Here is a 17,779-nt window from a genome sequence, read left to right as displayed (position 1 = left end):
AGACCCAAAAAATCCAAACTGGATCCATGATTAAAATCATCATGATAAACTGGGATTTGTGGGTTCCTGCAGGTCAATGACTCTGCACTAATGACTGAAAGCTTTAACACTGTTGCACCTGGATTTTGTTCGTAGAGTAACAGTCTCAACCTAACAAACCAAAACTCTTATTTTCAAGTGGGCTGGTCTGGACTTTTGACATTTTTGCAGATGAAACTTCTTTTCCTTTTAAAAAAGGTACCAAATATTACAGTTCTTGATATTTGTTTTGTCTGCTCTTGTTTGTTTCTCACATCCTTTTCACAACACAAATCAACACAAGGTGCATTTTCTGTAAATAGTTTAATATTAAATAAAAAAGACTCCCATATAAAAAAGAAAGCTACAGTCCACAATTTAATCGTCTTTTTAAACATAAGTATTGAAAGCAAGGGGTAGAATGAGAAAAATACTTAATTACAATTCCCAGAAAAATTCACAATTCATTGTTTTCTCTCTTGTCTCTTTCTCTAACAATATAAAATCAAAATAAAACACATTAACTGTACATATGTACAAATTTCCAAGTGTAGAAATTGCATAATCTGCTTTCTTTTTCACTTTTCTTTATTCTTTTTTTTTTTCTTTTAAATACAGCTAGAGATGCCAGTACTCTTGGGGCAGGGCAGTGTGTGGAGGAGAGCTCAAACAGTGATATGAGGAGACAGAGGGAGGATATTACTCCACATCCACAGTAACACACGGACTCAACAGATCCACGTTAAGACATCATCGCTCTCTGCGTTTACGTTTTCCCTCCATTCGTTCAACCAATCAAAAGGACATACTGTACTGTCTTTAAACTTGGGGTTCCTGCAAATGTTTCATTTAAAAATTCAACATTTTGCCGGAGAGTGAAGTCGGGGCGGGAGTTAAGTCAACAGATATTTATTAATCTTCTGTCACACGGTTCTTCACAGCAACGAATAACAGCATGTGAAATGTCAGCGGGCTGCTGAGGTGTGACAGATGATGTGTATTGAGACGGTGGACTTTGCAAATGTCACAAACTGGATGTTGTCAAATTTACTTGTGAGCTGTTGGGTTACCATGGCGACTACCGACATGATTAAAAGTTGTACAAACATTAAATGTTTTCTCAGTTCATAAAATTATTAGCGATGAACAAAATATTAAGGGCATCTGGCAGGACATGTGGAGTCATGATAACAGTTATTTTCTTTAAGTGTGACCAGTGGTTGATGTAAACTGGCTTAAGGAATTTCAGAAACCTGCTGGGGTGAACCGAATTATTTTCTTGATTTTCTTGACTATTTCATACTGTGAAAGAAAAAAAAGAAACTCAAGTCTGATCGTCTAATGTTCTCTTTCAGCACCTTCTGAAAACATTAGGAACATTTTTTTTGTTTTTTTGAAATACAACCGCTGTGTGTCTCTGCAAAGAGCCCTTTACCTTACTAACAGACGGTCTCGTTCATTAAATTATAATAAATTCAACTAAACCACGGTCGGACAGTGAGGGGCTCAGTAATAGCACTGTTGTCCAACACACACTCAGACACATTAAAAGACACACACATACACACACACTTTCAACAGAGAGCATCGTTCAAGTAGATGGGCTTTATCCTGACTCACAGTAACACACTGATGAGAAGAAAACAGTACTTGTTATTTTTTGTGTTTTCTCATTGATATAATTCTAACATCAACCATAATTAACAGATCTCTGATCACGTCAAGCAACCATTATTCTGTGAACTAGACCTATGAGAAGACCTAAGTGAAAAAGTATCCACATTTCTCTTCAAATTTTTTTCACTTTTTATAAATTAATTTTTCAGACTAGATCTCTCCTATGTTTTTTTTTTTCCATAGTGGTTGCCATAACAATGGTTGACATGACAACGGCATAATATTAGTGCAGTTGAATTTTTAAGAAAAGGTCATAACAGTGGTGATGATGGAGAAATGGAGGGGAAAAGAGAGGCGTCTGGCCGCCTTTGATTGGTGAACAGCTCTGACTGACAGCTCCCTCCACCAATCACTGCCTCTGAGACCTTGCGCCTCGTCTCCTCCTGCCACGGACTGACCTCTCAGGCTTCAGCAGTGCTGTCTGGAACAAGAGACAGAAACATTTAAGACAGAAAACAGACTATGGTGGAAGGAGTCTGACTCAAAACAGGTCAATGACACCAGTGAGAGTAATCAACAACCAGTACTGCTGAGAGTTAAACCAGTACTGTAGATCTGTGAGGGGGGGGTAGGGTCTTACCGTAGCCTTGGTTTCCTCTAGTGCTGTAGCATCCATGTCTCTGAAGTCTTCTAACACATTCTGTAGCCTGACACACAAAATAACAGATTATGATCATGCATTGATAGATTACAGTGCAACCAGATATGGATTTATCCAGGTGATTCACTGCTCATATAATGTCTGAGAAATGAACCACTGATAAGACAACTTACGTTTGTTTCCTTTTCCTTCCTCTTCTGGCTCCCCCCACTGCTCCTGCTTGATCCTAGGAAGGTACAATCAGACATAAAGTCATCTATCAGTGGCTTAAAAATGCAGCCATTCAAGTCGATCACAATGCAACGTCCCTCTACTAATGGTCGGATTAACCTGCTAGGTGTCTATTAACCCCCGTTTATTCCCATGCAATCAATGTGTACTTCTCTAATACAGTCCCAACTTTGTGATATAAAATGTTGCCTTTGAGTTTGAAGGAAACAGAACATCCAGACACTCACCCTTCCCTGTTCGGTGTGCAGCAATGTCCCAGCTGTCTCCTCATTGGGCCTCCCACTGCAACCATCCCTGGGACTAAGGTACCCCGCCTGTGGAATATGTCCCTGCCTATCCACCCCTGCCTCCACATAGGGGCACACAGCTGCAGCTGGCCCAGTACAGTCTGTCTTAGCCTCCTCCAAGTATATGGGTGGCAGAGGAGGCTCTGGATGGGTATGTCCCTCTACCATGACCGGTTTCCTTTGTAAGGGTGACGTAGCCCCGTCCTCAGTGGGTTTGGGCGTCCCCTGGGCTGGCGAATGGGCAGCTGCTTCCAGGCTGAGTCGGGATAAGTCAGGGTTGCGGAGGGAACAAGCCCGACGTGGGCTGAGGGAGACTGGGGCACTTGCCTGGGGCAGAGTTGGGACAGAGGTGGACGGGGTATGGTGCTCCACAGGGAAAGAAACCGGCGGTAAGGCACAGAAGGGTGAAGTAGGGTCAGATGGCCCCAAGTGGGCCCCGTCCTCCTGCTCTTTAGCATTGACTTGAAGGAAGGAGGTATAAATCGTGTCCATGAAAGAGGTGTAAGGATCGATAACAGACCTGCCCTCAGATCCTCGCTGTGGGGGTGGGGAAGGTTCTTGGGCAGGGGCAGGAGGTGGAACAGGACTGGGGACCACTTCGGGAGCGATCTGACTGGCTGGAATGTCTTCCTGTGGGGCGGGGCTTTGTGTTTCCTGCAACAGGACTGGCTTCTCTCCTTCTGAGGGAGGTGCAAGGTTAAGCTGGAGGAAAAAAGTTGAAGCAATCAGTAAAAGTCAAAAGATCCCAAAAGAATTGTTTGGATCAAACAACGCAAAACAACCATAAAGCAAATTATCCCCATTTATTAACTTTTGATGTACTACATCCACTAAGCTACATGTCAATTACCAACCTGTATATTGTTGAGCAAGTTGATGGCTCCATCAGGACCCTGCAGCAGAGGCATGCCCAAAGCAGAGGTCTGGACTGGGGGTAGGAGGATGGAACCTGCTCCAAGTCCCACCATGTTATGGAGGCCTGCGATGCCAGAAAGATCTCCTACAAAAGACAAAGTTCGTAGAAGCACTGGTTATTGCTACAGTATGTCCTCAATGTTTCAAGCATTAACAGTGAGAACAGTTGGTCTTCGTTAATGTCATGTCTTTAATTCCTAACATAGTACTGAAAACTATTATATGGCCTGAATGTAATCTTAAGTGTTACGGAGGGTGGGCACTAACTCACCTAATACAGCAGGGTTAAGCAAAGTGGGTAGTAACTGTTGGAGGATGGGGTTGTCCTTGCCTTGTAGAGATAGGGGGATGAGGGTGTCAACACCAGCATCAGTAGGTACCTGCACACATGTTGAGTAGAGTATTAGAGTTTCACATGAATAAATTATGGTGAATCAGAGAAAAGAAATGTAGAGACAACAGTCAGATGACTTGGATGTGAGAATTGTTAACATTTTTTCATGCAAAATTGTTTCAAAATGTAGTGAGGGCTCCATTTTAAAATGGGTTAGAGAAAAACAAGTTTTAGTAGTAAAGGAAAATGTTTTTTGTTTGCAACTAACAGAGAGGGAAACAATGGAGCAGTTAAGGAAATGAGCTCATAGGTTTTTCTGTGGAAACTAGGAGAAGCTCAGAGGAAGGAGCTGAAGGAGACAGGGGAGCCTACCTGAGGTTGGGTATGTTGGGTTTGCTGTGTGGGAGCTAATTGGGTGTGGGGAGGTGGGTGGAGCTCAGCTGAGCTCAGGGCAGCAGTGAGTAGGGCGGGGCTGAGGGGCAGAAAGGCTGCATGGGGAGGAGGAAGAGCGGCAGGAAGGAGCAAAGACTGCAGAGCTTGGAGAGAGCCCTCAGCTCCTGGAGGAAGGGGGAGAAGGCCCTGGGAGACCTCCAAGAGCCCCGAGCCATGTAGGGTTGATGGATCCAGGAGGCCAGAGGTCTTATCCAGGGTGAGGCCCTCCAATGTGGTGGGGATCTGCTGTGGCTGCTGGAGAGGAACTTCCAAGCTGACCTGACTCAACTGACTCAGCCCAGATAGGGGTAACAAATGCGCCTGCTGTTGCCCAAGCAACAAGGAGGCCATAAGCAGAGCCTGAAGGCTAGGTTTTTCTGTTAACCCCAAATCAGCTTCCTGTCCTTGAGTAGGGGTTGAGGCTGGAGGTGGAAGTGGGTTCAGCAGGCCCAAAAGGTTCAGAGGCAACTCCCCTTGGGCACCACTCAACAAGGGCAACAAAGGAAAGAGAGGATTGTTGTTTATTTGTTGTTGCTTCTGTTGCTGATCCTGGTTTTGCTGATGTGTCTCTTGCTGTTGTATCAGTAACTGTTGCTGCTCCGATTGCTGCTGCTCTGCAAGATTCTGTGGTGGTTGTGGTGTAGCATTGGCAGGAGGTATCTGTGCATGTTGCCCACCCAACCACAGCCCCCCCAGGTGCAAAGCCAGGACTGTAGGGTCCAGGAGGGATGGTAGACCTCCTGTGGATGACAGCAGCTGAAGCAGCTGCTCTTGGTTCATGAAGGGGAAGGCCTCTGCCAGAGGTAAGGGAGCAGTTGAGTCGCCCACAGATGAAGGTGTAGGAGGACTCTGATTATCCCCAAGATGAGAGGAGATGGCAGGTCCAGGGCTGGTGGCTGCTGGAGGTTTGGTCACTGTGGAGACCTTCTGGTCCACACATCCAGGCTCCTCTGGCCCTGTGGAGGGAGAGATATATGAATGTTTCACCTCTGTTCAATCTGACTTGTTAATCAATTTTATAAAAGGATTTTGAGTTGGGTGGTTTGCAGCTCTTTGGTGTTTGACTCTGGGGCAGCATTTAAGAGGTACTGCAAACTAAAACTGTTTTTCTTTTTAGCTGTAAACTAAATTATGACTACTGTGATGAAACACATCAATACTGGTGTTAATATCGACATTAACACCAAATTTGTAAGAATCAGCATTTCATAGGTTGAAAATGGCTCAACTGCTGTTTACAATCAGCCCTGAAAAGGCGGAGCCAATGCGGACAGAGTCGACTGTTTGGGAATTCTCTGTGTCATGAAATTATATAAATGGTAGAACGTTAACATCAACCTCCCCCAGCCCCGCACTCATTTTCAAAGATATACTGATCGAGAGAGACAGTTTTAGCTTCAGGAGCTAACAGCAGCTACAGCAGCTACAGTGGGGCTGGCCTGTTGGAGGGGGTCTCTCCGTCTGTGACTTTCTGCGGGAGGAAGAGCTGCTGGCAGCTACAACACAACAGAAATCCTCCTCACATCTCGCCCTGCAGCTCTTCAACTCTCTGATCGTCTATTCCTTCGGTTATCAGCTGGTAAAATCTTGTTTTAAAATGTTAAATCGTGGTGTAACTGAAGCTCCGCTGAAACTGTCTGTCCTGTCAGGTTCAGCTGACAGGTCTGCTGCTGGAGCAGCAGCGGAGCACAGCTGCAGAGCTGTGGTTGGACAGGTTCAGTAACAGCTCTGGTTACACTGTGATTTAACGTTTTAAAACAAGATTTTACCAGCTGATAACCGCAGGGACAGACAGCCGGAGAATTCAAGAGCTACAGGACGAAATGCGAAATGACTTGTGGCTCATTTAAATGTCGTTGCACTGTTTGTCTTCCTCTCATTATTATTATGTCACTGAGCAACTCCTGCCCTACTGCCTCACACAGCCATGCTGCCCTCCTCCCCTCCCTTCCCCTCTCCTCTCCTCAGCCCCTCCCACCGCCCTCTCAGCTCCTCACCCACTTTTTAGCATTTTTCAAAATTATGCAGTGGGTGGAGTTAGGCTCAGACCTAGGACTGTTACACTTTAAACACTGGCAGTCAGCTACAAAACAGCATAAGATTCCCAAGCTAGCAATGACACATCAATAAAATAAACACATATACTCACTTGATCCAGAGCAACACACATAGAAGGTGCAAACATGAGAGAAAAATGTGTACCCCTTATCCTTAACTATCCTACAAAATAAAGCCATCTGTAAAGCCTGATCTTGATGTATATATGGCTGCATTTTGAGTATATTGCCAATCTCTCCAAACCAAATGACTTTAATATGCATTCAAAAGTTCACTAAAATCACAGCACTTCAAAACTGAAAAATATTCGCACCTGCATTGTGGTTTCCTTGGGAAGACAACACAACATCAGCTGTACGGTCGGAGGAGCTGCCCTCCCCCTGGGGCACAGTGGAGGATGCTGCAAGAAGGGCCAGGACATGGTTGCTAAGATCAAGTGGCTTCGGGGAGGTGGATATCGCCATAGAGACACTGCTTTGAGGATGACTCAGGTCCTCAGATGTAGCCATGCTGTTAATGCCAATCTCTGTTGCTACAATGCCCTGTGGTGATGCTTCCCGCAAAGGTGCCTGAGAAACAGAGTCAATTTTAGGAATGTGGTTCTCAGTTGGTTGATGCTTGTCTGATGGAGTCGGGGACATACCCTGAAAAGGGCTGCTGCTGTTGTGTAAAGCTAAATTTGAGTTTGGCAGCACTGTTGAAGCAGGAGAATGTCTCTGTAGAGGACTTGATTTAGCAGACTGAGGCTGTGATTGAGACTGCACTGATATGAACTGAGAGGAGGTGGGAGGAGAAAGCGGCTGTGGCACCAGGGGTAGAGCATTAGTGTTAGTGGTTCGGCACGGTGACAGAGTCTGTGGGTGCCTGACATTAGAATGAGGAGAAGAGGGTGAGAGTCTGGGGCTCCTTTTATTAGTGTGTCCACCTTCTTCAACAGGCACAGATCCTGGCTGAGTTGAAGCGGAGTTGGATGCTGAGGCCTGTGCGCTCTGCACACTGAGCAGATGTAACAGAGCAGACAGAGGCTGGTTTGGAGGATCCAAGCCAAGAGGTGCAGGTGTCAGGCCTGTAGTGAAATCCAGAGCCTCGCTTTGTCGAGGAGGCCTGGAAAGGTGTGCTGTCTGACGAGGAGCAGGGAGCCTGGGTGTCTGCCCAGGGAGGAGATGATGATGGTTTTCTAACATGACAGCGTTCTGGTTCTGCACAGGTGAGGTAGAGGAAGAGTGCGGGGAGGAAGGGAAGGAAGAGGAGGATAGGTTGATAACGGTAGCGGAAGCGGCGTCTCCTGGTGGGGTCTTCCGCGGCCCATTAGCCAAATGCTGCGTGTCTCTTAGCATGCTGAGTACTGTGGGAGATCGCCGTTGCCTCTTCCTGTGCGACGCATTGCGCTCTGCTGTGGGAGGCGTGTGGGGCAAGGAGGAAGCCAGGGATTGGGCCAGAGGGTGGGATGGAGGAAAGAGGACGGAGGAGGCTGCTGCAAGGGAGAGCTGGGGCGGCCTAGTAGAAGCGATGGAGGAGGGAGGGTGGCTGTTATGTAAAGTGCTGTTTGTTACCTTTGATGACTGTTGCTGCTGCGCCTCTTTCAAGACCTCCAGAGAAGACGGCAAGCTCACCTGGCTGCTGGCCACATTTGAGCTCTGGCCCTGGGTTATCTGGTTAGCCAGTTGAGCCTTAGCAGCTGCAGAGAGCAGGCTACTTGCAGGGAAAGAAGCTGGGTGTGGCATCTTGCCCTGGTGGCTGTGGTGATGGTTCAGATATGGCCCCAGAGGTAAACTAGAGGGCCCTGTGGAGTTCAACCCAAAAGCTGGTGGTCCTGTGCTGGGAGTCGGACTCATGGCACTCTTTGAGGGTTTCATGGAGAGAGCATGAGGGTTGCTACTGCTTTGGTTGGTCAGTAAAGAGGGGTTAGTAGGGATTAGGATGTGATGGTTATTAGTGCTGCTGTTGCCTGAGTTCTTAAACTGCTCCAAGATGTCTTCCAGCTTGTACTTGGGGAAGTGGGGACTGGGGTTTGGGGAGCCACAGGGGAGAGGGGAGTGTGGAGAGGAAGAGCTGGATTTCCTCCTCTGAGGCAAGTTACTTCCCATCAGTCCTCCTCCTTCTGCTGCTGTTGAGCCTCCTCCCTGCTCATAGAGAGGGGAGGGAGAGGCCGAAGGGTGGCGGGACCGCTGGTGAGGAGACACACAGTTCATGTTAAGGACAGAGGGAGAGAGGGAAGAAGATGGAGAGAGGGGGGAGCCTCCCACAATGACACCATGAGGATGATGAGCGTGAGTCTGTGCTCCTCTTCCTCCTCCACCCAGGTTCATAGGGGAAGAAGGAGGAGGTGAAGAGAGGGGCCCTAACCGAGGAGAACCCGGAGTCTCTGGGGTTTTGGGAGTTCTTTGACCTTGACTGACATTCTGAGGTGTGGGAGTGCGGGGTGACCTCTGGGCAGCACTGTAAGCTGGGAATGAGGAGCTGGAGGAAGCGGCGGAGGACATAGGGAGAGGAGGAGGATGGTGATGCCTTCTCAAAGCATCTAGGGGATGGTGAGAGTTTGTGCCTGTGTGAAGGACCGGGGAGGAACCATTGTAAGGGTAAATAAACTGGTGGGAGGATTTAGGGCTGGCGCAGGGGTTCGAGTGGAGGCTGTTTTGAGGTCGAGCTGGAACTGGATGGAGTTTGGGATGGTAGATGCCACGGTCGTCTTCTTCCCGCTCCACATCGGCCCTCTTTGGATTGCGGCTGTCCACTCCACTGCTCGCCTCTGGAAACGGACACACGCAACAAGCATTTACTAATCAGTTTTTACTCCAATATGACAGTGTTTAAATACAGGCTCTGCCAAAGTCATTTTCTCTACATTCATAAAATGTCTTTTCCTAAGAACCCTTCCTTAGAGATACTGCCAAACATGAGCAGAAAAACATTCCACTCTTAGTTTTAGAAATGTTGATGTGCAAGCAGTGTAGGTGTCAAAGTATGCAACACAAAAACAAAACACTCTCTGCAAAAGCCTGTGTACTTTTTGGGTAATATATCCTGCATACCTTATGTGTTCATATAAACCTTGTACATGGTCATAAGGGTTGTTTTTTGGGTCTGTTATGGGGCACTTAATGCATTTCTGTGTGATGTGTAAATCAGTAGGAGAGTGAGATCTAACAACACTTGATAAAAGTCAATTTAGTTTCACTTTAATTATTCATAACTCCTTCTAACCTCACATATACAAAGTGATCATGTTCATTTTAATGTTATTATACCGACACTATACAGTCTGTGCACTACAGTGGATCTGCATTATCTGAGTGACCATTAGCAAGAAAGCAGGAAATAAATCACACAAAAGAACCAAATAAGTTAAATGGAGTCGTGTCTTGACATATATTGTCAAAATATAAACAGACATATTAAGACAAAAGAGATGATGGAACTATTCTGCAAACTGAAAGACTTTTGACTCATATTTAAAATATATTGATAAATACAAACAGCTGTGAGACATCACACTGTAGCATTGTAGCAACCACACATCTTAAGTTTTGCTGAATATGAAAAATATCAAATATCAACAGAGCCAGAACATTTTAGAGTGCAGTAGAGTGGTTTCAATTCTGTGTTGCTGACAGCTGCAGCACAGACCAACACATCAGAAAAAAAAAAAAGTTTACACGGGACTTGTTTTTTCAATCACACACCCACCTGCTCCTGGAGGATTTCCGACCATCTGCCTGCTCCAGCAGATCCCACCCCCACCCCATCTTGCTCTTTTATGGACTTTAGTTGAACGTTATGAATCATGTCACCATTTCTCTGATAGCTCAAGTTGACTTATCAACAGACACATACCAGACAGCAAAATGACTTCAGGCTTCAGAGTAGCAGTGATGGTTTTGTTTACAGAACAGATTTGGATTAGGGACGTCCATTTGTTTGATGTTATTTACGTTTAAATTAAATTCATTTATTAAACTACAAAACAAGTTTAATAGGGAGAGGGCAAAGAGGGGAGAGCAAGACTAGTTGGAGGCATATGGTTTACTGCAAGGTTGGATGATTAAGCCCAGTAATAACAGCCTCCCATACTTTCATAAACTAAAATTTAATCTATAATTCATTCCACCACAATGATGATACTGACTTTCCCGTTTCCCGCCCACATAGAGTAAATTTGTGAGATCATGTGAGAGATTACTCCGATGCACACAGCACACTCAACCTCAAGAGCAACAGATTTGGTAGAAAAATAAACTGGAGACACCTTACAGAGACACTGATGTAAAAAAAACATTTCATACATATGCTGATCAGCATCTGTTTAGCAAACATGTAGAATCAGTATATAACAGCTATTTTAATTTGTTGTTATGTAGTTAGATTATGTTTGATAGTAGCAGGGTACAAGAGTGGCGTGTCTCATCTGTAGTGTGTCAGAATTTACCTGGATGATGAAGGTTGGCAAAGGGCAGCTGTGAGGCCTGCATACTCCGACACAGAGCAGCCATTGCTACCACTTTCCTGCGGTGGTTACACAGTTTGGTCATGTCCTGCTCTGCTTTGCCTAACGGCTGGCTGTGCTGTTCTACCTTCACTCCCACAGTGAAGTTGAAAACCTGCAGGATACAAGATAAAAGAGGATTAGACAGAATTCAGAGTAAACCCTTCGCATAAAATTTTATCAAATTTAAGACAGTTAAGGGCATCTGTTTTGGTATTTTACACTCATGTATTCACAGTCACTCAAGCACCACTGCTAATCACTACAGACTGTGAGCACACATGGTTTTAATAAGGACATGTTACCCATGATTCCACGCAGAGATGGGCAGAGTTTTGTTCAATTCCTAGATTACAGTTTTTAATAAGATGCCTATTTAAATATAAATATAAGACCCCTTGAACAACTTTTCTCTCTTTTGCTTAGTTCATTTCAATTGAAATCAATACTTTGCTGCCCTTTCAACAAGTTGATTGGATTTTGGTGCAGTGCAGCTCAAAATACAATACAATGCACACATATAATTTCTTCCATACCCAATAATGATAAAAAGTACACAAGTAAAAGGTAAAAAGAATAAAAGAGTAGAATATTCCTTTTCCCCGTCCTGATCTCAGTCATTACATACCAACCTAATCACAGACATAGATTAAAAAGGACAGTTGTGTTGTGCAAATACAAAGTGCACAACTTAAATGGACGACCCTGAACGGAGGGGGGCACAAGATCGTTAAGAGTTCAGTATACAAATTGCCACAAGGTGGGTATGTACCGTTTTTAAATCTACTGGTTTTAGTACCAATGTACCGCCATCTTCTCTCTGATAGGAGTGAGTTAAAAAGACAATTTGCTGGGTGAGAGGGCTCAGAGGACACTGAGGGCCTTGCCTTGAATACAGGAGTAAAAGATAGAGGACACAGAGGGGACATCAAAGACAACTAACCTGGCCGCAGTGCGCACTGTCCTCCCCAACTGTGCCCTGTCCTGTGCTGTTGTATTCACATACCAATGCCCCATGAGAAACCCTGAACTTCTTCAGTTGTCACAAAGAGTACAATCTCTGGTGACATTTCACAATTATAGTGTCCATATTAATTTCTCATTTCAGGGTGTTTGAGATTGTTGTGCCCAAGAATTTAAAGTTCTCCACCTTTTCAACCACTTCCCTGTTTATCTCCATCGGATTGAGCTTGTTGCTGTTTTTCCAAAAGTCTATAACTATCTCTTTGGTTTTACTTACATTTAGCTCAAGATTGTTTTCAGAGCACCATTTGACAAGGGCTCCCACCTCCCTTCTGTATACTGACTCATCAGTGCCTGAGATCAGTAGTGTTGTCAGCAAATTTTATGATTTTGACAGACTGAGTTTGACGTACAGTCTGTTGTGTAGACTGAGTAGAGGAGTGGAGATAACACGCAATTTAAATTCTCCTTGCACTGTTTCAAACTGATTTTAAAAAAAATAAAAAGTACCAAATATATACCACATTTAGATTAAAACTGTGTAAGTGCATTCAAAAAGGTCACCACCCTTACCACACACACAACAGATTTTAAACTTATAGACCAAGTGTACCTTTTGGATGACGAGTGGACACTCCAGACCACATTTGCAGGTGCCATCAGTCAACAGATACGTCTTGACCTCGTCCAGAGAGGAAAGGGGAGTGCCACTAGGACTACAAGAAGAAGACAGTAACAAAATGTAAAAGCACACTCAAGGCAAATTGAAAATGATATGAACAAAAATATATTCAAAGCACAGTGAAGTTCTAAGTTGCAGAGCTGCCAACACACCTCAGAATTTACATATCTTAAATGTCATTGAGATTTGAGGATTTGCCCTGATGACAGTAGTGGATTTTGTCACCTTTGGACAGAGCCAGGCTAGCTGTTTCTCCCTGTTTCCAGTCTTTATGCTAAGCTAACCAGCTGCTGGCTGTTGCTTCATATTTACTGTACTGACATTAGAGAGATATCAATCTTCTTTATAGGCACTGGATTTATCATTGCCCAGGGGGTATCCAACATAGGTAACTTCCTTGTATTAAACACTTATCTGTTTTTTTTAAGGTTTAGTAGTTAATGAATGGGTGTGTTTTTCAGGTTGCAACAATCTCAGCTTGAAAGTTATTGGATACTAAGGCAGTTTAACATATGAATGGACACAGGTTTAGCACACAGTTGAAACTCTGCTATGCTCTATTCTCCTGATACGGTCACCTCACAGTATGATTTCCCTGTGGGAGATGACAATTGTCATCGCAATTAACTCGTGGGTGCCTGAGTTCCCAAACACCCACGAGATCTGCCACTATTATCGTCTTATCTATCTCTGGGCAAGAAAGCAATTGAGTGTATTTTCCAAAATGTCTATATTTATTTATTTCACATTAGTGACTTATATGATAGCAAATCAAGGTTACAGTCTTCATACAAATAAGCTGCAGTTACATTATATTAACAATATCATTGCTGCATAATTTTTTTTAAATTCTTCTTTTAAAAAAATCTTTCTCCTGAGACAGAGTGGAGCATAGATCCTAAGCAATGGCATGATTAAAATTACATATTTTACATACTTTATACTTTTACTAATATTATTTTTTTGCTAGACCTAAGTCACTATTCAAGGAAATACGTGTCCATACTAGAAAACAATAAGTATGTAACCTCTTCTGCCCTGATGTTGCCCGAAGGAAACAAGGAAAAAGTCTGATTTTTGGGGGTAAAGCAAAAACTACTTTGAGCAAATTTCTAAAACTTAAGTCGCAGAGGCTACAGTTATCTTTCCTGGTAATATCCACCAAATATGTTGGAAAAAATATCACTAAGCACTTTCTCTTCATCACAATGAAATATGTGGCTCACACAGGTACACATTCATATATGTATATATTCATAAATGTTAAAAATCAAGATCATTTGTTCAGACATTTATATACATCAACAATACATCTGCACGTGCTTTCTGTTCAACTGAACCAACGCACCTGACATAGATCACCTGCCCACCCTCCACTCTCCTCTGCCAGCCGATGGGGATGTGTATTGCAGCGGTGTGGACCCCATCCTTGTCCCCACTGACAGTGTCACTGCCTCCCATCATTTTGTAACTGCGGCCTGCCAGCACCTTAAAAAGTAATAAGAAGCAGCAAGGTATTAACATATCTATTCTTCAATCCCTTCAAATGAAGTTTCATTTATCCAAGAAGCCACAGGATATATTCCTTTTGCTGGAATATTACATTGTTCACTATCTGGAGAGTCAATGTCATTGTCTAAAATCTATTCATTTGTTGTTGCAAATTGTTCATGTTCAAGTTATAAGTTAAAGATGTCTTACAGCTTCAGTAGTGCTCAATACGCATCACATTTGAACGTCATTTTGGAATTACACTCTGCATGTGCTTATAACATGCAACTCTGTTACAAAGAGCTTTGCAATAGTCAAGTCAAGTTTATTTTTATTGCCCCATGTCAACAACTCAACTTCTTTTGAAAATGTGCATACATGCAAATATAGATTGTTGCATGTATCAGTATAGTTTGCTGCGGCTCAGTGTGAGGCACTAAATAAGTAAATAAATACATGCATAAATGGACGAACTAATGTCTCTGCAGCTGCAGCTCTTCAGGATATCAATGTTCTAATTAAAGCAACCTGCATGCCAAATGTGAGGCCCATGTTCATCTGATTACATAACACCCAGTGTCAACGTCAAATACCAAATATTACTAAATCTAGCCTTGGTAAAATGCTGAAATCTGCCAGAATCATTAAGGATACACGAAATACAGGCTGTTCATTACATGTTTTGGATTATTTCAATGCCAGTTCAATGAGACTATATTATCCAGGTGTCCTCCACATGCCCAAAAAGGTCTGACAAAGTTACTAACATTTACTTCCCTTACATCTGTGCTCCTGACAATTCAAGCCTCAACAGAAAGTTGTCTTCAACATTATGAACACAAATCACTGGGTGTGGCCATGGCAAAAAAATAAACTCACTGTCAAGGTAAAGTAATAATTTAAAAAAATAAAATGTTGCATACCTTGTCATCTTTGGGAAGCCAGGACCTGTTTTGGCTAGGGTATCCACTGTCCAATGTACATGCTGGTGGGTTAGAAGCACACAGACTGCCAGTAAAACCTGACTTGATGCCCCAAAACACCTGAACTGCCCAAGCTAGGAGGCAGATCCTCAACTCAGAGGATGACTCCTGCAGATGTATTTGCTAAGTTCACATCAGAGTAAGGGACTTAGATGAAGATGGAGAGCCTGCGAAGAAAAGTGGAGGTGGATTATGTAACATGACAATGAGATCTCGGGGGTTAAACAAGTCATCAAATAAACCATTTCCTGCAAATGATGTGATCCAAAAGGCACTTCAGAAACCAAATCACAGATGCATCTCTCTCATAGAAAGAACACAAGTTCAGAAGAAGCTGCGGCTACTTTGAAGTGGGAGGGTGTGTTTGGATAGGCCCGTGGTTTACTGGATGTTCTGCTACAATATAAGCAGCTGCCTTATACAACACTAACCAACTTGCAAGCCAACAAGGCAGCGACATGAAAGGAGCTTGAAATAAGATCTTAAAAGAATTCGTAGTTGAGGTAAAAGTCTGTCATGGAAGAAAATCTCTCAAACTACACGACTGATAGACGGCAGGCTAACAGCTAGGCTAGCAGCTAAGCTCACCCTACTTTGTACTATGTTGTCGTGACAGCTGTCAGGCGCACAAAACACTCCGCTGCAAAACTCTTACGACAAAACGAGCCATGCACAATACTATGCATCAGATAACAAAGCTTGCACTTACTTATTGACAGCCGTGAGCTAACGTTAGTGTCAGCAGCAGGACCTATAAACCTTTCTCTGCGTCAGGCTCTCTCTCTCTCTCTCTCTCCGTGTTGGCGAAGTTTTTGGACTCTTCGCTTTTCTCTGCTCGCGGGATAATCAAGAGTGAGCTAGCTAGCTAGCTAGCTGGCTGGCTAACGGACTAGCCAAATAATGTTTTGAAAACGGTTCATACGTTAATAAATAACCATGAAATAAATCTCTCTCTCTTTCAAATAGCGTATTAGCGCGACCGGCGGTCAGCGTTTGTACACCGTCTGCCAGTCCGAGTTAAAAACAAAGGGCAGTAACGCTTCATTTTACTGCGCCCTGGCTGTCGGAGCAACCAGCTAGGCTATCAGAGCTAACAGCGTCCCGGCCAGGCTGCAGGACGCCCCGCTGCCTGCGCACTTATCCAGCCGCTGCTTTGGCCTGTGCTCTGTTAAACCCGTTTATATTCAAATATATCCCGACAACCATAACGACCCATGTAATCCCGAATTCACAGTTGCCCACTGTGTTTTTTTTTCTTACAGATTCCGAGCAAAAAAAATAATGGAGTTTTCTGTCGGGCATGCGCAGTCAGCTCCCAGGGAGTAGTGTACCCGACATGCAACGGGACCTTTGTAGTGTTCCAGACAGACATCAGTACGGAGCAGAGCATCTTGATAGACGTTTACTGAATATGGCAGGAGTCTCTGTTCGCAGTTCCCTTTGACTAATTTGCTTAATATTTTGGCCAAATTCTATATTCACAAACCAAACTTCTTCTAAAGCAAAAAGCCAAACTTTTCAGAGCTGACTGTCCATATAAAACAATATATTTCTTCAATATTTGAATGTAGAAACAAAAAAAGCTGTTAAAACATATAACCACTGTGAGCTTTACAAGATATTTTAGTCCCCCTGGCGTCTTTGTGATTGTGGACTCAAGTTGTATACACAAGGTGTTGTGAACTAGTATATTTGTTTCAATAAAGCTGCTTGATAGAGGACATGATAATGACAGAATAATGGACTCGTGCATCTGTGTGTGCTGAATGTTAGCCATTGCCATTATGTGTAAAGCAAACAGATGATGGCTTGATTACCAAATGATGTGATTATCTTATAGGATGCCTTGTGATGTCTGGAAATGTATTTTAAAAAGTGGTTTTCAACCCAGTATTCCTGTTTGGCCCCTGATGACGGCGCAAGTCGAAAACGTTGGGCTTCGATTCAGCACAATGCTGTTTAAATCAGAATCAGAATCCGTTTATTGGTCAAGTATGCAAGCATACAAAGAACTAGTCTTGGCGTTTGCTCCCACAAACGCAACATAGATAAATATAACAAGAGTAAGGTAATAATAATAATGAAATAATAAAATAAACAAAGTAGTACTAAAATGAAAATCTATGTACAGAATGGAATAATAATAGTTTTGAAATGGGATTTAAAACTTGAAATGAAATATTGACTGCACAAAGGAAATATGGACCGTGCTGTGGACAAAGAAATGTTGCAAAAATTAAATGTGACATGTGCAATAAATAATTAAATTATGTAACAGTGGAGGTTGAATGCAATGTACAATGTTAAGTCTAGTTTGGTGTAATGAAGAGGTTGATGAAACAAACAAGTCTGTTTGCAGTCCTCCTTCACCTATGCTGAATAACACATTGTTATCAAGATACAGAGATAAATCAGAATCAGGTTTATTGTCAAGTAGGTTTGCACATACAAGGAATTTGCCTTGGTGTTGTGATGCATAACAGTCAAAAGATATACACAAAATTAAGTAATCCTGATCATATAAAAAAGAAAGAAAGAAATTTACCATCAAATACATGTAAGAATATGTAAGATATTCTAAGCAAGAAGAGCTGCTAAAGGTTTAAATTTTAAACTGAACAGAA

The 17,779-nt window shown here is 43.3% G+C and overlaps 1 protein-coding gene across 1 annotated transcript; it reads right to left on the bottom strand.

Annotated features, from left to right (window-relative positions):
- Positions 1 to 378: 378 nt before the first annotated feature.
- On the bottom strand, positions 379 to 16,480 carry mbd6 (methyl-CpG binding domain protein 6). Its single transcript, XM_067591739.1, has 13 exons — positions 15,865 to 16,480; positions 15,096 to 15,322; positions 14,030 to 14,169; positions 12,613 to 12,715; positions 10,980 to 11,151; positions 6,867 to 9,302; positions 4,436 to 5,451; positions 4,001 to 4,109; positions 3,669 to 3,814; positions 2,755 to 3,516; positions 2,470 to 2,522; positions 2,276 to 2,342; positions 379 to 2,116 (listed from the first exon to the last, which is right to left on the bottom strand). The coding sequence occupies exons 3-13, from the start codon at positions 14,143 to 14,145 to the stop codon at positions 2,045 to 2,047; spliced, it is 5,052 nt and encodes a 1,683-aa protein (XP_067447840.1). The 5' UTR covers positions 14,146 to 14,169; positions 15,096 to 15,322; positions 15,865 to 16,480; the 3' UTR covers positions 379 to 2,044.
- Positions 16,481 to 17,779: the final 1,299 nt, after the last annotated feature.

The sequence above is a fragment of the Thunnus thynnus genome, chromosome 6, assembly GCF_963924715.1.
Source record: "Thunnus thynnus chromosome 6, fThuThy2.1, whole genome shotgun sequence".
NCBI lineage: Eukaryota > Metazoa > Chordata > Actinopteri > Scombriformes > Scombridae > Thunnus > Thunnus thynnus.
The sequence above is the reverse complement of the archived record's forward strand: the minus strand, read 5'-3'. Positions and strand labels throughout refer to the sequence as shown.